Raw genomic sequence first — 25,330 nt, forward strand, 5'->3', positions numbered from 1 at the left:
AACACAAAACGTATTAGAAAAATACAAAACTCTAATATGTAACTGAAAATATAGTTCAGAAGAATGCAAGTTGCTGATAAATATGAGAAAAATATTCATCCTATTAAAGAAATGCAAATTAAAACAATAAAATCATATTTTAAAATACCAAATTAGAAGATACAAAAAAAAACCACAATTTGTTCCTGAATTGTAAAAATCCCCCCCTTTAAAATGTTTCTTTGAGTTTTAAAACAAGTTGTTCTGAAAACAAGTAATCAATGCTTATAGGGAAGGAACTGGAGGCTTAAGATTCAGGGAGGGATGAGAACACTCATTTACTGGGGACAATGGAAGTTACGTATAACTTTCAAATAATTTGTGTAGAGTATCAGGATATTTTAGATTTTGTTGTTTTCAGGTTGATACCCTTTAGATTCTATTACTTTGAACCTAAATTTTGAAATAATCAGATTCAGATAAAGATTTATATATTTATAACAATGACACTGATTACACTTTTTTCTAGTAACAAAAATTCAGAAAAAACTAAATCACCAAACTAATTACCAAATAGCTGTGAAAAGGAGAGAAGTAGAAAGCAAAGGAGAAAAGGAAAGATATAAGCATCTGAATGCAGAGTTCCAAAGAATAGCAAGAAGAGATAAGAAAGCCTTCCTCAGCGATCAGTGCAAAGAAATAGAGGAAAACAACAGAATGGGAAAGACTAGAGATCTCTTCAAGAAAATAAGAGATACCAAGGGAACATTTCATGCAAAGATGGGCTCAATAAAGGACAGAAATGGTATGGACCTAAGAGAAGCAGAAGATATTAAGAAGAGGTGGCAAGAATACATAGAAGAACTGTACAAAAAAGATCTTCACAACCAAGATAATCACGATGGGGTGATCACTCACCTAGAGCCAGCCATCCTGGAATGTGAAGTCAAGTGGGCCTTAGAAAGCATCACTACAAACAAAGCTAGTGGAGGTGATGGAATTCAAGTTGAGCTATTTCAAAATCCTGAAAGATGATGCTGTGAAAGTGCTGCACTCAATATGCCAGCAAATTTGGAAAACTCAGGAGTGCCGACAGGACTGGTAAAGGTCAGTTTTCATTCCAATTCCAAAGAAAGGTAATGCCAAAGAATGCTCAAACTACCGCACAATTGCACTCATCTCACACACTAGGAAAGTAATGCTCAAAATTCTACAAGCCAGGCTTCAGCAGTACGTGAACCATGAACTTCCAGATGTTCAAGCTGATTTTTAAAAAAGCAGAGGAATCAGAGATCAAATTGCCAACAACCTTTGGATCATCAAAAAAGCAAGAGAGTTCCAGAAAAATATCTATTTCTGCTTTATTGACTATGCCAAAGCCTTTGACTGTGGAGATCACAATAAACTGTGGAAAATTCTGAAAGAGATGGGCATACCAGGCAACCTGCTTCCTGAGAAACCTGGATGCAGGTCAGGAAGCAACAGTTAGAACTGCACATGGAACAAGACTGGTTCCAAATAGGAAAAGGAGTACGTCAAGGCTGTATATTGTCCTCCTGCTTATTTAACTTATATGCAGACTACATCATGCGAAATGCTGGGCTGGAAGAAGCACAAGCTTGAATCAAGATTGCTGGGAGAAATATCAATAACCTCAGATACGCAGATGACACCACCCTTATGGCAGAAAGTGAAGAACTAAACAGCCCCTTGATGGAAGTGAAAGCAAAGTGAAAAAAGCTGGCTTAAAGCTCAACATTCAGAAAACGAACATCATGGCATCTGGTCCTGTCACTTCATGGCAAATAGATGCGGAAACAATGGAAACAGTGACAGACTTTATTTTGGGGGGCTCCAAAATCACTACAGATGGTGATTGCGGCCATGAAGTTAAAAGACACTCACTCCTTGGAAGAAAAGCTAAGACCAACCTAGACAGCATATTAAAAAGCAGACACATTACTGTGCAGACAAAGGTCCATCTAATCAAGGCTATGGTTGTTCCAGTAGTCATGTATGGATGTGAGAGCTGGACTACAGAGAAAGCTGAGTGTTGAAGAATTGATGCTTTTGAACTGTGGTGTTGGAGAAGACTCTGAAGAGTCCCATGGACTGCAAGGAGATCCAACCAGTCCATCCTAAAGGAAATCAGTCCTGAATACTCATTGGAAGGACTGATGCTGAAGCTGAAACACCAATACTCTGGCCACCTGATGCAAAGAACCGACTCATCTGAAAAGACCCTGATGCTGGGGAAAGATTGAAGGCGGGAGGATTGGGGATGACAGAGGATGAGATGGTTGGATGGCATCACCGATTCTATGGACACGAGTTTGGGTGAACTCCGGGAGTTGGTGATGGACACAGAGGCCTGGTGTGCTGCGTTTCATGGGGTCTCAAATAGTCACACAGGACTGAGCGACTGAACTAAACTGAAATTACCAAACACTAGGTAAATGGATCATCATAGGATACAATATTATGCAGCCATTAAAAACTGAGGAGAAATAAACAGAATGAAACATTAACTAATAGAAAACCCTGGACCTACATTTTATTTTCAGAATCTACTATTTTAATGAAGCCTCAGCTGCCGTCTATGGGGTCACACAGAGTCGGACACGACTGAAGTGACTTAGCAGTAGCAGCTAAAACTAATGATTAAAAGAAAGCCTTGATTTTGTATCCTGCTGGTCTGCTGAATTCATTAGTTTTTTCTTTTTTTAAGTTTTTATGTGGACCATTTTTCAAGTTTTTATTGAATTTGTTACAATATTGCTTTGCGTTTTGGTTTTATTTACTTATTTTTGGCCTTAGGCATGCAGGATCTTAGCTCCTTGACCAGGAATTTAATCCACACCCTTTGTACTGGAAGGCAAAGAGTTAACCACTGGACAGTGCAGGAAGTCCCTCATTTATTAGCTTTCACATTTGTGCATGGTATGACCACACAAAGTCATACCATTGCCAAACAAAACTTTTACTACTTATTTTCCAAACTTAGATCGTTTTTTCCCTGTTGTCTAAGTATCATCCTTGTCTTGCTCTGGAAAATTTTCCAGGTTTTCACAATTAATCTGTTAGCTAAAAAGAAAGATATAAAATCAGCACATGAAAGTCAACTACATTTCTATACGCTAGTAATGAAAAATATGAAAATAAAATTAACAAAACAATTCCATTTGCAATAGCATTGAAAAAGCTGAATTACGTAGGAATTAACCATAGAGGGAAAACACTGGTACACTGAAAACTACAAAGCACCGCAGTGTGTTTGTCGCTCAGTAGTGTCCAACTCTTTGCGACCCATGGACTGTAGCCCACCAGGCTCCTTTGTCCATGGAATTCTCCAGGCAAGAATACTGGAGTGGGTGGCCATTTCCTTCTCCAGGGGATATTCTGGACCCAGGGACAGAACCCACATCTCCTAGGTCTCCTCACTGTAGGCAGATTCTTTACCATCTGAACTACCAGGGAAGCCCATAAAACACTGCTAACAGAATTTAAAAGACACAGAAAATAAATGGAAAGATATGTGTTCATGGACTGTAAGGATTATTAAGAGATCAATACTGTCAAAAGTGATCCACACATTCAATGCAATTCCCATGAAAATCCCCACATTTCTTGCAGAAACAGACCCATCCTGAATCTGAAATGGAATCCCCAGGGACACCAAACAGCTAAATCAATCTTCAAAATAAACAAAGTTGAGGGACTTACACTCCCTGATTTCAAAACTTTCTATAAACTAACAGAAATCAAAGCAGTGTGGTACTGGCATAAAGAGAGATATACATAACAAAGAAACTGAATAAAGACCAGAAATAAAATCTTATGTGGAAGGCAAAAAAAGTTTTGAGAATAGCGTCAAGAATATTCAATGGAGAAAGGACAGTGTTTTTAACAAATGATGGCAGGAAGTGGAATATTCACTAACAGGTAGTGAGCCTTATCTAATGCACTTACAAAAATTAACTCAAGATGGATCAACAGACTACACATAAGACTTAAAACATTCAAATTCTTAAAAAACATATGACAAAAACTTCATGACAATGAAATTGGCAGTGATTTCTTGGATATAACACCAAAGGCAAAGATAAGAAAACAAACAGTGGACAAATTTAACTTACTGAAATTTTAAAATTTTGTTCATAGAAAGACACTATCACCCATGTGAAAAGACAACCTACAGAATGGTAGAAAATATGTTGCAGATCAAAGCTAATAAGAAATCAAAATCCAGAATACTACAGAGAACCCCTAAAATTCAGTAACACAGAAACAAACAGTCCAATTCAAAACTGGGCAAAAAATTTGAAGAATCATTTTTCAGCAGATATACAAATGCCCAATAAGCATATGAAAAGATGTTCAACATCACTAATCATTAGGGAAATGCAAATCAAAACAACAAGAAGATTATCACCTCAAACTCATTAGGATGACTATTATCAAAAACCTGAGGGGAGCAAGACTTGGCTAGAATGTAAAGTAATATGGCTGCTCTGACAGTAGCTGCAAAATAAAAGACAGAATTACCATAATCCAGCAATTACACTTCTGAATATTTACCCCAAAGAAGTGAAAGCATGGTCTCCAAGAGATATACATAACCCTAAGAGCACAGCAGCATTCTTCACAATAGCCAAGCGGTGGAAGCAATACAAGTATACACCAACAGACAAGTCACTAAACATGATATAGTATATACATACAATCAAATACCATTCAGCCTTATAACACAAAGGAAGGAAATTCTAACACAGGTTACAACACAGATGAACACTGCAGACATGCTAAGTGAAATCAGTCACAAAAAGACAACTGCTGTAAGATTCCACTTATGTAAGGTATAGCATAGTCAAAGTCATGAAGACCCAAAGTAAAATGATGGTTCCTAGGGTCTGAGAAAATGAGGGAATGGGGTTTAATGTTTAATGGATATAGTTTCAGTTTTGTAAGATGGAATAATTTCTGTACACTGAAGTACAGTGAGAATGTAGTTAATACCACTGAACTTTATACTTAAAAATTAGTAAAATGGAGAATTCTATGTTAAGCACATTACACCACAATTCCAAAAAACAATTTAATTCTATGCTTGAAAAACAAGAAAGCAGAGACATATACTTTTTAAGAAAATATGTCAAAGAATTAAGCTAGAAATATTCCTTGGAGGCAGAAACAGAATGATTATCATTTTCTAGTTGACACTCTTTAGCACTTTCCAAGTTTTTTACAATGTGTGACAATGTTAGTCACTCTGTTGTGTCTGACTCTCTGTGACCATGGACTGTAGCCCACCAGGCTCCTCTGTCCATGGGGGTCTCCAGGCAAGAACACTAGAGTGGGTTGCCAGTTCCTTCTCCAGTACTTTTTATTTAAAAAATAAGTTGAATATTTAAAAGTTTGGTGTTTATTTAAATAGTTTTGTGGGGTTAAAAGATTTAACAGAAACAAATTTGTAGAATATGATAAAATTATTATTAAATAGTACTTCCCAATAGAAACTTTCTCCCAAATGAGTAATTTATAAATATACATTAGGAATTCACCTTAATTTTAACTGTCTCTAAGAAAAGGCAAAGATTTTTCTAAAGTTCTGTCTATTCTTTAACTATGTTCCCAGGGGATACTTTTTGGTATTAATATTACTGCTTTTGAAACTTTTCATTCAAAATTCACATATATGTGGTAATTACAGATTTCATCCAATTTTTGAATTGTTTATAAAATTAGAAAGCATACTAGTGATGGTTTAAAAAACTTCATATTAACAATCCAAAAGACAGAGTATGAGACAGCTGGAAGACATCATCAACTCAATGGACATGAGTCTGATCAAACTCTAAGTGACAGTGAAGGACAGGGAAGCTTGGCGCACTGCAGTCCACAGGGTTGCAAAGAGTCAGTCACGACTTAGCGACTAAACAATAAAACACTCATTCAACAAATATTTTTTAAAAATCTGTCTTGAATAATACTATCTTCTTTATTTTCCTAGAATATTTGAACTATCCTATCAAAACTATAGCTCATAAATATTACCTTTCATCTTTCCATATTATATTCTCTTTTTAAAATGCCTTTAATTCATTTTATTCTCTCCCTCCTTCCCTCCCAATCTTTGCTTTTTATCCACTTACCTCCTACACTTTTAAAGGGTTAACTAAAACAGAAAATTTAAAGTACTTCAATTACCAGCAAATTAAACTATCCTTCTATGTAGTTAATTTATGTTGAAAAATTTCTAAAAGTACCTACCTTGATAATATACATATACTAAACACCTAAAGTAATGTTTCAATGCCGTTAACATATTTCTTTGATATTAATATATTTCATTCAAACTGAATAATTATTAAATGCTGAATACTCTGCCAGAAAACAGGGATAATAATGGTTGAAGAGGTTTTCCCCCACAGAATTAATGATGAGAATTCACTGCAATCTATTGTTTTCTTAAATGGAATATCTCCTGATATGAAGTAACTTTTCCTTACTACCTTAAAATCCACAATTGACCCTTAAACAACATGGGGGTTACAACTCAACCCACAAACCAGTTTAAAGTATGTGTATATAACTTTTCAGTTCATTCTCCATGTCTGTGGTCCCCCATTTGTAGAGTCAACCAACTGCAAATAGTATCGCATAGGAGTACATATTTATTAGAAAAAAAATCCACATACAAGTTGACTCACACAGTTTAAATCCATGTTGTTCAAGGGTCAAACGTAATTCTTCCATAAATATCAGATATTATCCACAATGATTCACTAAATTTTGACAAAATTTAACAAACTGAGAAAACGATATGCTACTTAATGATTTATAAAAAGTATCCCACAAAGTGTCATTCAGCAAAATTCTTTCACATCGCATACAAATCAGTCAACTATCCCTCAGCAGGCATCAGTTCATGTTTCTCCTAAAGAACAGAATGAACTATTTGTGGACGAAGTATGCTGAAAGAGTACTAACAAAAAGACATAAAATTGAGAAAATGGAAGTAGTATTTTGAAATATCTGCCAGCTACTTCAGAGCTTTGTTGCTTTTGTCTAGTGGCTAAGTTGTATCCAACTTTTTGTGATGCCATGGACTGCAGCCTGCCAGGCTCTTCTGTCCATGGGATTTTCCAGGCAAGAATATTGGAGTGGGTTGGCATTTCCTTCTCCAGGGCATCTTCTCAACCTAAGGATCGAGGTTTCTCCTCACTCGAGGTTTCTCCATGCTTCTTGCATTGGTGGGGAGAAGCCACTACTCAGAAATATTAATCTATAATCACTAAGAAAACTCTAAACTTATATTTAGCTCTTAATTCTTTTAAAATAAACAACTGAAAATTATTAATGACATAAGGTATATAGATCTTACCAAGGCAGGCCACTGAATCTGTTTGCTCTTTGATCCCTGAGTCTGGCTAGGGTTGATCCTTCTGGCCCAGATTAAGTGGTATTCCACCAAGAAGGTTGAAAAATCTTCATAAACTTTAACCCACTCTCGTTTATCCCACTCAAGATCATCAAATTCCACATACACCTAGGAAAAGAAAACAAAACTCATAAGCAATGGAGAGTGTAATATTTTAAAATTTAAGCCATGAATTTAAATTACAAAAGCCATTAACAAATTCATTATTCAAATTAACAGTTCTCTTAAAAATCATTATTTATCTCTCTTTAAACAAATTATAACACTTATTGTATACAAGAAGATAAACAGTAAGTTTGCTAAGAAAAGCAATTTACATAATATTCTTCAGTACAGATTGGCAAGTATTTGCTAATGAACTATGTTGATACTGATGATTCTAGAGGCAGAACTCAGGAAATGCTTTCTAAGGACCAAACAGTAATTATTTTAGGCTTTGCAAACCATATGACGTCTGTCTTAACTACCTATCTCTGACTTTCTAGTATCAAAATAGCCATAGACAGAACGTAAACAAATGAGTTTGGCTTTTTTCCAACAAAACTTTTCAGTACAAAGACAGAAGGCAGTATAAGGATGGTCAACATATGAAAAATCAACTAATGTAACATACCAGATAAACAGAATGAAGAGAACGACATGATCATTTCAACTGACAAAGAAAAAGCACTTGACAAACTGATCACTCTGTCATTACACAAATTCTCAAACAGGACTAGAGGGAAACTATCTCAACTTAATGAAAATGATAATGAAAATAAAAACCCCACAGCTGGATCATACTCAACGCTGAAAGACTGGAAAGCTTTTCCACCAAAACAGGAACAAGACAAGAATGTTATATTTGGGAAACCGAAGCTATTTTATTCTAAGTCATGCAATCATTCAACTCTTCTTTTCCCACCCTCATTCTTTTTCATTCATACATCTGTTACACAGAGCTGTCTTCCCTACAAGAGTATTAGTTATGCTGGGGACAGTCTTATTCTTATGTTTTTCTTCTAGCCATCTTTTGCTCCCTGAAGTGTTTGTTTCCACTTAAATTCTGTTTGTTCTTCTGGCTTCGTTCAACTTCTTGGAGGATGTTTATAACCCTACCTCTATTCAAGCTTCACTGTGACCATCTACAAGCAGTTATTTTTCATACAGTTTTATCAGTATATAATCCAATAATGGGTACAAACTCACTGAGGGTAGAACTGTTTCAGGGTCCACATCAGTGCTGCATACATACAAAGTGCTTAGCAACTATTACAAACCTCATACTCTCCCAATCATGGAATTTAAACATGGAGGTAAACTGGTAAAACATATGTTTCACTTGAGATGCCTCTGCCCCTGCCCATTACTAAACTAGTTAGCTATGTTTATGTATAAGAATTGGGAAAGAGAGAAATACATTGTTTAAGGATATAATCTCTGTTCATGGTTACCCACACAAACTCAAAGAAGAAGCTCTGTTGTCTTCTAAAAATGTATCCTTAGAGGTTATGCTGAGGCCATCTGATGTTATGCAAATATTTCAAATGATATTACTTTCTCCACTACTTTAAATCTTTCAAGATTCTCAGTTACTCAATTCTGCATAAAAGGGTTTTGGGAAACACCAGGAAACTGAAGTTGAGAAAAGGTTCAGGAAAACCTTAGTACTATTTTTACTTTCCCCTTATAAACAATACATACACACGTGGATAAAAATATGGTATACCTAGTTGTGGATGTGACTGGTGACAGAAGCAAGGTCCAATGCTGTAAACAGCAATATTGCATAAGAATCTGGAATGTCAGGTCCATGAATCAAGGCTAATTAGAAGTAGTCAAACATGAGATGGCAAGAGTAAACATCAACATTCTAGGAATGGGCAAACTAAAATGCACTGGAATGGGTGAATTTAACTCAGATAACCATTATATCTACTACTGCAGGCAGGAATCCCTCAGAAGAAATGGAGTAGCCATCATGGTCAATAAAAGAGTCCGAAATGCAGTACTTGGATGCAATCTCAAAAACGACAGAATTATCTCTGTTCATTTTAAAGTCAAGCCATTCAATATCATGGTAATCCAAGCCTATGCCCCAACCAGTAATGCTGAAGAAGCTGAAGTAGAACGGTTCTATGAAGACCTACAAGACCTTTTAGAACTAACACCCAAAAAAGACGTCCTTTTCATTATAGGGGACTGGAATGCAAAAGTAGGAAGTCAAGAAACACCTGGAGTAACAGGCAAATTTGGCCTTGGAATATGGAATGAAGCACGGTAAAGACTAATACAGTTTTGCAAAGAGAATGCACTATTCATAGCCAACACCCTCGTCCAACAACACAAGAGAAGACTCTACACATGGACATCACCAGATGGTCAACACGAAAATCAGATTGATTATATTCTTTATAGCCAAAGATGGAGAAGCTCTATACAGTCAACAAAAACAAGACCGGGAGCTGACTGTGGCTCAGATCATAAACTCCTTATTGCCAAATTCAGACTTAAATTGAAGAAAGTAGGGAAAACCACTAGACCATTCAGGTATGACCTACATCAAATCCCTTATGATTATACAGTGGAAGTGAGAAATATATTTAAGGGCCTAAATCTGATAGATAGATTGCCTGATGAACTATGGAATGAGGTTCCTGACACTGTACAGGAGACAGGGATCAAGACCATCCCCATGGAAAAGAAATGCAAAAAAGAAAAATGGCTGTCTGGGGAAGCCTTACAAATAGCTGTGAAAAGAAGAGAAGCAAAAGGCAAAGGAGAAAAGGAAAGATATAAGCATCTGAATGCAGATTTCAAGAGAATGGCAAGAAGAGATAAGAAAGCCTTCCTCAGCGATCAGTGCAAAGAAATAGAGGAAAACAACAGAATGGGAAAGACTAGAGATCTCTTCAAGAAAATAAGAGATACCAAGGGAACATTTCATGCAAAGATGGGCTCAATAAAGGACAGAAATGATATGGACCTAACAGAAGCAGAAGATATTAAGAAGACGTGGCAAGAATACATAGAAGAACTGTACAAAAAAGATCTTCACAACCAAGATAATCACGATGGTATGACCACTCACCTAGAGCCAGACATCCTGGAATGTGAAGTCAAGTGGGCCTTAGGAACCATCACTATGAACAAAGCTAGTGGAGGTGATGGAATTCCAGTTGAGCTATTTCAAATCCAGAAAGATGATGCTGTGAAAGTGCTGCACTCAATATGCCAGCAAATTTGGAAAACTCAGCAGGGACTGGAAAAGGTCAGTTTTCATTCCAATTCCAAAGAAAGGCAATGCCAAAGAATGCTCAAACTACCGCACAATTGCACTCATCTCACACACTAGGAAAGTAATGCTCAAAATTCTACAAGCCAGGCTTCAGCAATACGTGAACCATGAACTCCCAGATGTTCAAGCTGATTTTTAAAAAAGCAGAGGAACCAGAGATCAAATTGCCAACATCCGCTGGATCACGGAAAAAGCAAGAGAGTTCCAGAAAACATCTATTTCTGCTTTATTGACTACGCCAAAGCCTTTGACTGTGTGGATCACGACAAACTGCAAAATTCTGAAAGAGATGGGAATACCAGACCACCTGACCTGCCTCTTGAGAAACCTATACCCAAGTCAGGAAGCAACAGTTAGAAATGGACATGGAACAACAGACTGGTTCCAAATAGGAAAAGGAGTATATCAAGGCTGTATATTGTCACCCTGTGTATTTAACTTATACGCAGAGTACATCATGAGAAACCCTGGGCTGGGAGAAGCACAAGCTGGAATCAAGATGGCTGGGAGAAATATCAATAACCTCAGATATGCAGATGATACCACCCTCTGCAGAAAGTGAAGAGGAATTAAAAAGCCTCTTGATTAAAGTGAAAGAGAAGATTGGAAAAGTTGTCTTAAAGCTCAACATTCAGAAAAGGAAGATCAAGGCATCTGGCCCCATCACTTAATGGGAAATAGATAGGGAAACAGTGGAAACAGTGTCAGACTCCAAAATCATTGCAGATGGTGATTGCACCAATGAAATTAAAAGATGCTTACTCTTTGGAAGGAAAGTTATTACCAACCTAGATAGCATATTCAAAAGGAGAGATATTACTTTGCGAACAAAGGTCTATCTAGTCAAGGCTATGGTTTTTCCAGTGGTCATATATGGATGTGATAGTTGGACTGTGAAGAAAGCTGAGTGCTGAAGAATTGATGCTTCTGAAATGTGGTGTTGGAGAAGATGCTTGAGAGTTCCTTGGATGCAAGGAGGTCCAACCTGTCCATCCTAAAGGAGATCAGTCCTGGGTGTTCATTGGAAGGACTGATGCTTAAGCTGAAACTCAATACTTTGGCCACCTGTTGCGAAGAGTTGACTCATTGGAAAGACCCTGATGCTGGGAGAGATCGGGGGCGGGAGGAGAAGGGGACAACAGAGAATTAGATGGCTGGATGCCATCACCGACTTGACAGACATGAGTCTCAGTGAACTCTGGGAGTTGGTGATGGACAGAGAGGCCTGGCGTGCTGCAATTCATGGGGTTGCAAAGAATCGGACACGACTGAGCAACTGAACAAAATATTTCAGTCAAGAACCTAAAGATTGATGGTGTACTTTTAATGTGAAAGGACATATACTCAATGTAAATTCTTCCCAATGAAAAGTCCTTGATGTAAAATTAAAAATTTCATCTAGAAGTGAACTTTCTAAACTCATACTTGTCTTGCATAGACAGTGTTATGGTGCTTTTTAGGAATCTGCTAGCACCTGGGGACAAAAGGAAACTGAAACCAGACATCCTCCTTCTTTGCTGGAAAGCCAATTTATCTCCATAATATCAACAACAGTGAAGGATTTGAGAGTTTACTGTAGACAGACTGTAGGTAAACAGGTAGACAGTTTTGTTTGTGTGTGTGTGTGTGTGCATGTGTGTGTGCGTGTGTGTGTGTGCCCACGCACACATGCTAACAAGCTAGCTTACTACTGTTTCATGGATTCTGGCAAAGGACACAAGACCCCTAAGACTTCATTACTTAGAGCAAAAGCTACTTATTACTTAAAAGAGAGTATCAGCATGCTACTTACGTTGGTTCCTCAGGCCTCCCAACTCCCATGGGAAGGAAGTGAAGGGCCCAGGATGAACACCTGTATACACAGAAAGAAGAACAATGACCATGGAATAGACTTCCACTTTGTACTTTAAGTGGAAGCAAGCATGCTTTTTTGGGGAAAGTCTGTCTCATCCCTCCTTGCCACTCACTGCAAAGACAACCCTGAGAAATGGTCCAGATAAAGGGCAGTCAGGGTTTTGCTTTCTTGGTATACATAGCAAGGGATACACGATGCCAATGTTAGATTACCTATACTAACACAGATAAGATTTTGTACCTTGCTAACTTGATCAGTAACAAACTTATTAGCCTTACAAAGTATGGGTATGTAAATGGGAAGAGGCTTAGAGGCATAATTTCTTTCAATCTATAAACCTATCTAAAACACTGTAAATACTTTTATTCAATTAACGCATTGTGCTATGCTTAGTAAATACTTTTAATTATCACACTACTTTGTATTAACTCCCTCCTCATTCATCCCTATTAGATCCTTCTATCTACTTAGTTCCCTGTCTTACTAGTTAAAATACAAGATCTCTGAGGGCAAGGATTAGTATACCTTCATCTTTTTTTGCATCTCTAGTGCCTCGCAAAGTACGGTCCTTGTTAAATTTTCTGAATATCCACCACTGTGCAAAGCATATTATAAATACAAATAAATGACAAATTTTGGGGAAGAAACACTACAACACTAAAAAAAAAAGTACTAAAGGCAACATGAATACAGTTGATCTATTACTGGTGAGTCACTGGTTTCACAATTCTGTAGATAGAAGGAAAGGGTGAAGATCTCACACAGTAAATACCAGATTTCATATTAGAACCAATCAAGACGCACACTGGAACTTCAAAAATTAGAGATATACACCAAGAGTTAACAGCCATGCATACACTGCAACAATTTACCACGTAGTGAGTATGATGAGAGAAAAAGGCTAAACAAATAACTATCAAAAATAATCACTATGTGATAGTAAATATGTGGAAAACACTTTACTGCCCCTCATGTACGATAAGGGGCTGGTGTAGCTCAATGAAGCTATGAACCATGTCATGCAAGGTCACCCAAGATGGAATGGTCATAGTGAAGAGTTCTGACAAAACGTGATCCACTGGAGTTGGAGACAGGAATCCACTCCAATATTCTTCCCACAAGAACCCCGTGAAGAGTATAAAAAGGCAAAAAGGTGTGACACTAGAAGAGGAGACCCGCGCACCTGAACCAGGTTGGAAGATGTCCAATATGCTACCTGGGGAAGAGTGGGGGCCAATTACTAACAGCTCCAGAAAGAATGAACTGGCTGGGCCAAAGGGGAAATAACACTTGGTTGTGTACGTGTCTGGTGGTGAAAGTAAAGTTCAGTGTCATAAAGAACAGTACTCTATAGGAACCTGAAACATTAGATCCATGAATCAAGGTAAACTGGATGTGGTCAAGCAGGAGATGGCAAGAGTAAACACGGACACCTTAAGAATCAGTGAACCAATATGGATGGGACGGGCAAATTTAACTCAGAAGACAATTCTATCTACGACTATTGGCAAGAATCTCTTTAAAAGAAATGGAGTAGCCCTCATAATCAACATAAAAGCCCCAAATGCAGTACTTGGATGCAACCTCAAAAAACACAGAAAGATCTCAGTTCACTTATGAGGCAAACCGTTTATCATCATAGTAATCCAAGTCTATGCCCCAATCACTGACGCCAGTTAGACGTGCTAACAAATGAACAACAAATATTTTATTAGCTCAAGATACTATAACAGTGAATTCTAAGAAGTGCTCACTGGATAGCTAAAACACTGTAATGTTTTTCTTTTAATCTGTGCTATCTAGAACAGATATCAATATGCAAAGATTCTCAGTTTTACATATGTTTAATAGGAAATCCCTAAAAGGAAAGCTGTCAAACTGTTAAAGCAATCCTTGGCAAGAAAACAAAAACATAAATAGCAATCATGCAATTCAGTTTCTGCTATTTTGCCCATTAAAATTAACCTAACCTTTGAACTCTTCAAATAGTTACTATTTATATACAAAATGTCTCTTTTCTACTACATGGCTTGATTGTTTTAAAGTAGCAAGTGGATCCCGCTCACTTGATTTCAAGACATGTATTCAGCTTTAGTTCAGTTCAGTTGCTCAGTTGTCAGTTCAGTTCAGTTGCTCAGTCATGTCCGACTCTTTGAGACCCCATGAATCACAGCACGCCAGGCCTCCCTGTCTATCACCATCTCCCGGAGTTCACTCACACTCACGTCCACTGAGTCCGTGATGCCATCCAGCCATCTCATCCTCTGTCGTCCCCTTCTCCTCCTGCCCCCAATCCCTCTCAGCATCAGAGTCTTTTCCAATGAGTCAACTCTTCGCATGAGGGGGCCAAAGTACTGGAGCTTCAGCTTTAGCATCATTCCTTCCAAAGAAATCCCAGGGCTGATCTCCTTCAGAATGGACTGGTTGGATCTCCTTGCAGTCCAAGGGACTCTCAAGAGTCTTCTCCAACACCACAGTTCAAAAGCATCAATTCTTCGGCACTCAGCCTTCTTCACAGTCCAACTCTCACATCCATACATGACCACAGGGAAAACCATAGCCTTGACTAGACGAGCCTTAGTCGGCAAAGTAATGTCTCTGCTTTTGAATATACTATCTAGGTTGGTCATAACTTTTCTTCCAAGGAGTAAGCGTCTTTTAATTTCATGGCTGCAGTCACCATCTGCAGTGATTTTGGAGCCCCCCAAAATAAAGTCAGACACTGTTTCCACTGTTTCCCCATCTATTTCCCATGAAGTGATGGGACAAGATGCCATGATCTTCATTTTCTGAATGTTGAGCTTTAAGCCAACTTTTTCACTCTCCTCTTTCACTTTCATCAAGAGGCTTTTTAGCTCCTCTTCACTTTCTGCCAGAAGGGTGGTGTCATATGCATATCTGAGGTTATTGATATTTCTCCCAGCAATCTTGATTCCAACTTGTGTTTCTTCCAGTCCAGCGTTTCTCATGATGTACTCTGCATATAAGTTAAATAAGCAGGGTAACCATATATAGCCTTGACGTACTCCTTTTCCTATCTGGAACCAGTCTGTTGTTCCATGTCCAGTTCTAACTGTTGCTTCCTGACCTGCATACAGATTTCTCAAGAGGCAGGTCAGGTGGTCTGATATTCCCATCTCTCTCAGAATTTTCCACAGTTTATTGTGATCCACACAGTCAAAGGCTTTGGCATAGTCAATAAAGCAGAAATAGATGTTTTTCTGGAACTCTCTTGCTTTTCCATGATCCAGCGGATGTTGGCAATTTGATTCATGAATCTAGTTGTTCTAAAACCACAAAATAAAGCAATGACCATAAACTGAGAAAAGCCCCATTCTTTAACAACATACTCTATTTAATGACATTTATAAAGAAAACCACAACTGCTTCTTCCGCAAAATCAAATGATATAAGATATTACCATGGTTTCAATAACAGTGAGTTGCTATCACATGAATTTAGTGCAACTATCAGTTGAGTTTAGTCGCTCAGTCATGTCTGGCTCTTTGTGAACCCGTAGAATGCAGTACACCAGGCTTCCCTGTCAATCACCAATTCCTGGCGCTTGCTCAAACTCATGTCCACCGAATCAGTGATGCCATCCAGCCATCTTGTCCTCAGTCATCCTATTCTCCTCCTATCTACAAATCTTTCTAAGCATTAGGGTCTTTTCTAATGAGTCAATTCTTCACATCAGGTGGCCAAAGTATTGAAGTTTCAGCTTCAGTCCTTCCAATGAATATTCAGGGTCAATTCCGTTTAGGATTGACTGATTTGATCTCCTTGCAGTCCAAGGGACTCTCAAGAGTCTTCTCCAACACCACAGTTCAAAAGCCATCAATTCACTGGCACTCAGCCTTTTTTACGGTCCAACTCTCACATCAATACATGACTACTGAAGAAACCATAGCTTTCAGTATCGGGACCTTTGCTGGCAAAGTAATGTCTCTGCTTTTTAATATGCTGTCTAGGTTGGTCATAGGTTTTCATCCAAGGAGAAAGCATTTTTATATTTCATGGCTGAAGTCATGATATGCAGTGATTTTGGAGCCAGAAAAGTAAAAGTCTGTCACTGTCTCCACTGTTTCCAAATCTATTTGTGATGAAGTGATGGGACCGAAGACATGATCTTAAAGTTTTTCTCAATGTTGAGTTTTAAGCCAGCTTTTTCACTCTCATCTTTCACTTTCATCAAGAGGCTCTTTAGTTCCTCTTTGCTTTCTGCAATGAGGGTGGTGTCATATACATATCTGAGGTAACTGATATGTCTCCTGACAATTCTGATTCCAGATTCTCCTATATCAAGCTCAGCATTTCACAAATTAGTACAATATAGCCTCATCTTTTTATTTACTCCAAACGAAGGGTGAGGATTTACATAATGTCAGGTAAGAACTAAGAGTTCCCAGACTTGATGTTACCAAAACTAACCAGCAACACAGGCTAAAACTACTTACACTCAAAGAAACTTTACCATTAAAAATAAAAGCACAGACTACACCAAGAATCATTTCTTTGTATATTAATAAATAAGCATTAGAGAAGCCAAGTAAGTCATGCACAAAGTTCATTAACAAATAAGGTAAAGTAACGCATGGCTAATTTCACCACAGGTCTTCAAGGCTTTTAATGTATAGTATTTACTATACATTATTTATGGGAGAGTTTATACTGAGAAATTTTCCCAATTTCTTTGTCCATAAAACCTTCTCTCATGAGATACCTAACAGATATTTTTCTATAAACTAACAGTACGGGGTAAACAGTCTAGTTTTTTCCACAAGATTTACCTATTTACAAATTTATATAAATATTTTGGTAATAAGAAATCAATGTGTAAGAAAGGAGGGAGATTAGCAGATGCAAACTATTATACAAAGAACGGATAAACAACAAGGCCCTACCGTATACCACAGGGAACTACACTGAACATCCTGTGATAAATCATAAATGGTTTTTTGTATACATTTTACATATAGGCTTCATATATACATTTTATACATAAGTAAGTAATCAAATAGAAGAATTTGATAAATGACACTTAAATAATGTTTTTATTACTGCTGGTATAGAGTTGTATTTAAAATAAGTTTTCTAGATTATTGGAAGAAATTGTGAAAACCGAAGTACAATCATTTGGGAAATTCATTTATTAGTTAAAACAAAAAAGATATTAAAGAAAATAATTACATATAAATTATATACAAAAAGGAAATTAGATCTCTTTTAAATTTCACTTCATAAGACAGTAAACAATGTAACCATAATTTTAGGCTCCTTCCAAAGTTATTAACACTCAGTTCAGTTCAGTTCAGTTCAGTCACTCAGTCGTGTCCGACTCTTTGCAAACCCATGAATCGCAGCACGCCAGGCCTCCCTGTCCATCACCAACTCCCGGAGTTCACTCAGACTCACATCCATCAAGTCAATGATGCCATTCAGCCATCTCATCCTCTGTCGTCCCCTTCTCCTCCTGCCCCCAATCCCTCCCAGCATCAGAGTCTTTTCCAATGAGTCAACTCTTCGCATGAGGGGGCCAAAGTATTGGAGTTTCAGCTTCAGCATCATTCCTTCCAAAGAACACCCAGGGCTGATCTCCTTTAGAATGGACTGGTTGGACCTCCTTATAGTCCAAGGGACTCTCAAGAGTCTTCTCCAACACCACAGTTCAAAAGCATCAATTCTTTGGCGCTCAGCTTTCTTCACAGTCCAACTCTCACATCCATACATGACCACAGGAAAAACCATAGCCTTGAATAAATGAACCTTTGTTGGCAAAGTAATGTCTCTGCTTTTTAATATGCTATCTAGGTTGGTCATAACTTTTCTTCCAAGGAGTAAGCGTCTTTTACATTCATGGCTGCAGTCACTATATGCAATGATTTTGGAGCCAAAAAAGATAAAGTCTGACACTGTTTCCACTGTTTCCCCATCTATTTCCCATGAAGTGATGGGACCAGATGCCATGATCTTCGTTTTCTGAATGTTGAGCGTTAAGCCAACTTTTTCACTCTCCTCTTTCACTTTCATCAAGAGGCTTTTTAGTACAATGGTCAAAATTAATAGGCATTCACGTGAACTAGCCCAAGCTTAAACAAACAGAATATGTTGAGGAATAATCAACACATATAAGAATTATTTTAAAGAAACAGGTTGATCTTAAAAAATAATTAACTGAATTTGGAATTAGACCTGAAAAATATTCTGGCATAATCCAAGGAATAACTGGTTTGAAATAATGTAAGAGGTTTCTGCTATTTTCTCTTTTATTACAGTCATCATTGTGAAGTAAAGTAAAGTGAAGTCGCTCAGTCGTGTCCGACTCTTTGCGACCCCATGGACTGTAGCCTACCAGGCTTCTCCATCCGTGGGATTTTCCAGGCAAGAGTACTGGAGTGGGTTGCCATTTCCTTCTCCAGGGGATCTTCCCGACTCAGGGACTGAACCAGGGTCTGCCCACATTACAGGCAGACACTTTACCATCTGAGCCACCCAACTTTTTAACAAACAAGTATTATATTCTGTGTTCAGTTCAGTCGCTCAGTCTTGCCTACTCTTTGCAACCCCATGAATCGCAGCATGCCAGGACCCCTGTCCATCAAGTCAGTGCTGCCATCCAGCCATCTCATCCTCGGTCGTCCCCTTCTCCTCCTGCCCCCAATCACTCCCAGCATCAGAATGTTTTCCAATGAGTCAGCTCTTCGCATGAGGTGGCCAAAGTACTGGAGTTTCAGCTTCAGCATCATTCCTTTCAAAGAAATCCCAGGGCTGATCTCCTTCAGAATGGACTGGTTGGATCTCCTTGCAGTCCAAGGGACTCTCAAGAGTCTTCTCCAACACCACAATTCAAAAGCATCAATTCTTCGGCACTCAGCCTTTTTACAGTCCTACTCTCACATCCATACATGACCACAGGAAAAACCATAGCCTTGACTAGACGGACCTTTGTTGGCAAAGTATTGTCTCTGCTTCTGAATATGCTATCTAGCCTTTGTGTGGATCACAATAAACTGTGGAAAATTCTGAAAGAGATGGGAATACTAGATCACCTGACTTGCCTCTTGAGAAATCTGTATGCAGGTCAGGAAGCAACAGTTAGAACTGGACATGGAACAACAGACTGGTTCCAAATAGGAAAAGGAGTACGTCACGGCTGTACATTGTCACCCTGCTTATTTAACTTATGTGCAGAGTACATCATGAGAAACGCTGGACTGGAAGAAACACAAGCTGGAATCAAGATTGCCAGGAGAAATATCAATCACCTCAGATATGCAGATGATACCACCCTTATGTCAGAAAGTGAAGAGGAGCTAAAAAGCCTCTTGATGAAAGTGAAAGAGGAGAGTGAAAAAGTTGGCTTAAAGCTCAACATTCAGAAAACGAAGATCATGGCATCCGGTCCCATCACTTCATGGGAAATAGATGGGGAAACAGTGGAAACAGTGTCCGACTTTATTTTTGGGGGCTCCAAAATCACTGCAGATGGTGATTGCAGCCATGAAATTAAAAGACGCTTACTCCTTGGAAGAAAAGTTATGACCAACCTAGATAGCATATATTCTGTGTAGTTACATTAAATTTGCTAAGGTCAACTAAAATCAGAATCGTAAGGACAATTCCATAGAGGAGTAGAATACAAATTCACACCAAAATAGTATCTTACTAGAATGACAATCATAACAAGTAAAATTAAATATGCTTTGTGATATATGAATCTAGGTTCTGAAAATTCTGCAATAGTCTGGGGATCACAGATAATCATTCATCTCCAAAGGGGTATTCAAATCTCTATCACAGTTAACAAGTATTACTGATAATGGAAATAATAGCAATATCAGTAACAACAACAAAAACAGCTAGCACTTGAACAGGGCCTACTATGTGCATATATTAGGGGGCTCCACACGTGGCTCAGTGGTAAAGAATCCACAAGCAGGAGACAGGGGTTCAATCCCTGGGTCAGAAGGATGCCCTGGAGAAGGAAATGGCAATCCACTCTAGTATTTCTGCCTAGGAAATCCCATGGAAAGAGGGGCCTGGCAGGCTACAGTCCATGGGGTCCCGAAGAGTCAGACAAGACTCACCAACTAAACAACAGCAGCAGCACGTGCAGATATTAAGCCATTTGATCATGACATATACCCTGTAAGTAGGCACTATTGTGAGCAACTTTTTCAAAAGTGGGAACAGATCCAGAGAAATTAGTTGCCTAATGTCAAGCAGTTAGTTAATGGAGTTAATGAAAACAGTAAAATATCTTATAAGACGTTTAAGTCATATAGCAGCACAAGCATAGTCCCTACAAGCTGATCCACACAGCACGTGATAAAATCACTGACTAGAGAGAGCTGTCCACATAGCTAACTCCTTTGTGGCATAAAAGCAGAAGAACCAAACACTTCAATTGGCCTTAAGACTTTCCACATTAAGTCTACAAGTTGGAGCCCTATGGAGCAAAATAAGAAAAAGGGTCAAAAAAGATAGCAAACAGTAAAATAAGAGACCAAGCTTGCTTTCAGTATCTATACTATTTAATAAAGTGAGACTAAGCTTGCTTTCAATATTTATACTGCTCATTCCTCTATGAATTAAGTCACCTAAATAATCTTACTACTTGGTGAACAAAATGCATCAAGAATTGCTAAGTATTCAAAGATGCTTAAGTTTCAATTACTTTTCTCTACATTCAATAAAAAAGAACTACACTCCTATCATGTCATAAGTTTCTTATTATAAAATTCGGTATGTATACTACTTGGCTTCTCAGGTGGCTAGTGGTAAAGAACCTGCCTGCCAATGCAGGAGACATAACTACTACTATCTTTTGGAAAGACTGAAGTGAAGTGAAGTGAGTCACCCTGTCATGTCCGACTCTTTGAGATCCCAAGGACTTGGAATTCTCCAGGCAAGAGTACTGGATTGGGTAGCCTTTCCCTTCTCCAGGGGATCTTCCCAACTCAGGGATCGAACCCAGGTCTCCTGCATTGTGGGTGGATTCTTTACCAGCTGAGCCACCAAGGAAGGCCAAGAATACTGGAGTGGGTAGCCTATCCCTTCTCCAGGGGATCTTTCCAACTCAGGAATCAAACCGGGGTCTCCCGCACTGCAGACAGATTCTTTACCAACTGAACTATCAGGGAAGGGGAGTGAGTTGGAAAGAGTAGGTATAGTATTTAATACAGTATCATTGATGATGATGATTGTCTTAATCTGCATGTGCTGCCTTAACAAAATACCAAAAATAAGAGAAACCTATTTTCTCACAGTTCCAGAGGCTAGAAGACTGAAAACAGCAAGGTTTACTTAAGAGAAGGACCCTCCCCTTGACTGCAGACAGGCTGCTTCCTCAGTGTGTGCTCACATGACCTCCTCTTTGCGGGAGCACAGACAGCCTCTTGTTAGGAGGCACCTAATCTAATCATGAGGGTCCCAGCCTCATGACTTCACCTAGCCCCAGTTATCTCCCAAAGACCATCATCTCCAAATACCTTCACACTGAGAGTTAGGACATATGAGTTTGGGGAGGACAGAAACACTGAATCCATAACATTAGGAAAGATAGCACCAGCTAAAATCTGAGTGTTTACCATGCACTGGGTAAGGTTTTACAAAAAAGGAAACAGAACGTAAGAAACTTACAGCTTTTGGACAATTATTCAAATGATACACAATTGAAAATGGCTAAGCTTAGAGCTCTCCTTTAAAGTATTGAATGGCTAAAAAGAAGGAAAACTATCAGAGCAGTTCTTTTTTAGCATATGGAGGCATTCTAGAGACCACAGTAATTTCTAGACAATACAAAAGATGAGTAAAGAGCGAGGAGCTTTACTAAACAAGGTGGGGGAAGCTTTCCAGGAACACAAATTCTGAGATTGCTTTTAAAGCACAGTAATGAATTAATGCAGACAGCTCTTAGAGGTGTTAAGAGAAAAGGAATTTCTGGGAGTAGTTTACAAAACTGAATCCATGAGTACATAACCCAAGAGTTTAAAGGAGAAGGATAGCAACCAAAAATACAATGAAGAAAAATCCAAGTTAAATGCAAAGTCCTGAGTACTACACTAAGGTGTACTAATAAATTCACAACATAATTTGTTTAGAAAAAGACTCAAATTCTGGTTTTTGTCTTTTGAGATATGATTAGAAATTATATTAAATATAATGTTTTACAGAAAAGAAGGCAAATATATGCAGAAGCTCCCATACCACTCCAATTCTAGGAGTACCTTTTAAAGTAAGTTGGAAATCTTGAGTTAACATAAATATCAATCATTTCTAAGTATGATAGCTTTTGATTTTTTTTCCCTTGGTATTTGATTATTAGGCTCTTAAACTCAATCCTAGAGCTCCACAAAACTCCTAGAGATTTATCTTTTGAAAATTTATGCTGGCAGTTTTCTACTATCTATGACCTAACTGGCAAGCTATTCTCAAATTTTTTCTGTCACTACTGAGCGTCGAAGAATTGATGCTTTTGAACTCTGGTGTTGGAGAAGACTCTTGAGAATCCCTTGGACTGCAAGGAGATCCAACCAGTCCATCCTAAAGGAGATCAGTTCTGAGTGTTCACTGGAAGGACTGATGTTGAAGCTGAAACTCCAATACTTTGGCCATCTGATGCCAAGAGCTGACTCATTTGAAGAGACCCTGATACTGGAGTTGGTGATGGACAGGGAGGCCTGGCATGCTGCGATTCATGGGGTTGCAAAGAGCTGGACACAACTGAGCGACTGAACTGAACTGAACTGATACTGGGAAAGAGTGAAGGCAGAAGGAGAAGGGGACAACAGAGGACGAGATGGTTGGATGGCATCTCTGACTCAATGGACATGAGTTTGGGTAAACTCCAGGGGTTGGACAGGGAGGCCTGGCGTGCTGTGATCCACGGGGTCACAAACAGACACAACTGAGCGACTGAACTGAACTGATTATTGCTACCAACTCCAAATCCAGTGACTCCTTTCAGAGCTTTCTGTTCCACCTGAAAGATGGTTTGTTCCTTCTTCTTGTAATATAATAAAAAACTGGGTCTTTCCTCCTAGTCTGTAACAGAGACTATACTATGTTCCTGTCTATAAGCATGTGGACTTTCATTAACTGGGCCCCAGAAGACAATGTAACAGGCAATTAGTCCATCAGATTGCTGAGGTGACTCAAAATCATCACTAATATTCTTTCTTAAAGATTTGTCTTTCCAGGTAAGTAGCTTCTCAAAGAGTTGGCCAGAGGTAAAACACATCTCTTTGACACTTTGAATTAAAAAACCCAAGTCCTTCTATTCCTTCTCTTCACAGTACTGAGAGCCACCTCTGCTTTCACTTTTCTGGTATCATTAGTTTCCTCCATTTTCTGAAACAGATGTTTAAGAAAGTTACTATAGAAATATAGACTTGTTGTAACAATGTAAGATAGTGATGAATGTCCTTTTTTACACTATTTATAAAGAAATCAGCCCTGGGGCCCTAGTAACAGTCTGTAAAATTACAGACTTCTGTTTCTCAATCGAACTGTTCACATTTGTTAATAAAATATTTAACTAATTATGATAAAGAAACATGCCACATATTTGATCAATGAAGAAAACTAAGTAATAGAAAAAAGTGTGTCTTGAAAGGCAGAAACAAATATATTTGAGTGAAAATGTACAGTGTCCTAAATATATTATTTTCCTGTAGGGCAGTAGTATTGCTATCCATCTGAAATACAAAAGAACTAAAAAATGAGCTAAAAGGCTCATACATTCCCTAAACGTAAATGCACTTTACCCAAAGGTAAACTTTCTCATCGTAGGTCAAAGCTTACTGACACTAGTATACAGATAATAATAAACTATATTATCTAGTTTCCAAGTCCAAAGCAGATTATAAAGGCAAAACAAGCAGAGTCCTTGAAGACATGCTTTCACAGCACTCTAAAAACCATAAAAAGTTTCATAAAGACTTTAGAAAACACACGTGGACTCATTAATTGGTCAAAAAACAGTATTACTGTATTACAATTCAATATTAAATAGACATTTAATTGAAAAATACATGCAAAGCACTTTAAAAATCTTTATCAGTTACTGCATACTTTGTGTACCATGTGACACAAATCAAATGTGTGTATTTAATTCTTGTCCCCTCTACTAGTTTGTAATATTTATTTAATGAGTGACACAGGAAATGTCTAAATTTATATTCAGAATAGTCTAAGATCATGCAAAAATACATTTTAGAAAACTGTCATGGAAATGGCTAATGCATTTAACACTTAAATTCTATAACATTTGTATACCAGCTTTATTCATAATTGCCAAAATTTCGAAGTAATCAACCAAAGTGTCTTTCAATAGGCGAACAGATAAATAAGTTGTGGTGCATTCACACCAAAAAAAAAACAAAAACAAAACATATATATATATATATATATATTCAATAATAATAAAAAAAGAAAGACCACCAGAATGAAAAACTGCTTTTAATCACTGTTAAAATTCACTACTAGTGTAATACAAAACGTTCTTCAGTCCTTCTTTCATAGTTCTATACTTCCAGTCAACAAATACAGTATTCAGTATCAGAATTTTTATATGAATAATTATACAAGGCTTTTCCTATCAACTTAAAAGACAGTGCCAGTGTAGAGTGCTCTGAAGAGCACTGGGGAAAGAAATTTCAGCCACCTAGCTTTTGAGACATCAATGGCCCGTAAGCAGTTAAGTCATCAAAAATTATAATTAAAACTAACAGAATTTTTAAATAATGATACCAGAATATTCACTATCAGAATAAGT

General features: G+C 37.9%; 1 protein-coding gene and 1 long non-coding RNA gene across 5 annotated transcripts in view; one reads left to right on the forward strand and one right to left on the reverse strand.

Moving 5' to 3' along the window:
* LOC132658631 (uncharacterized) overlaps positions 1–6,918 on the forward strand; it is a 32,881-nt gene extending 25,963 nt beyond the window's left edge. The window contains exon 2 of the long non-coding RNA XR_009598498.1: positions 1–6,918. This exon is cut by the window's left edge and continues 23,934 nt beyond it. This is a non-coding gene — a long non-coding RNA (uncharacterized LOC132658631).
* The window catches only part of JMJD1C (jumonji domain containing 1C), a 321,244-nt gene that overhangs the window by 181,525 nt on the left and 114,389 nt on the right, over positions 1–25,330 (reverse strand). For all 4 annotated transcript variants that reach the window (XM_027962302.3, XM_042241158.2, XM_060406499.1 and 1 more), the window contains exon 2: positions 7,364–7,528. Coding sequence is in view for 3 of the 4 variants with exons in the window: in XM_042241158.2 (XP_042097092.1) it covers positions 7,364–7,528 (165 nt within the window). In the remaining variant the exon portion in view is untranslated. The remainder of the gene's footprint in view (positions 1–7,363; positions 7,529–25,330) is intronic.

The sequence above is a fragment of the Ovis aries genome, chromosome 25, assembly GCF_016772045.2.
Source record: "Ovis aries strain OAR_USU_Benz2616 breed Rambouillet chromosome 25, ARS-UI_Ramb_v3.0, whole genome shotgun sequence".
NCBI classification, from domain to species: Eukaryota; Metazoa; Chordata; class Mammalia; order Artiodactyla; family Bovidae; genus Ovis; species Ovis aries.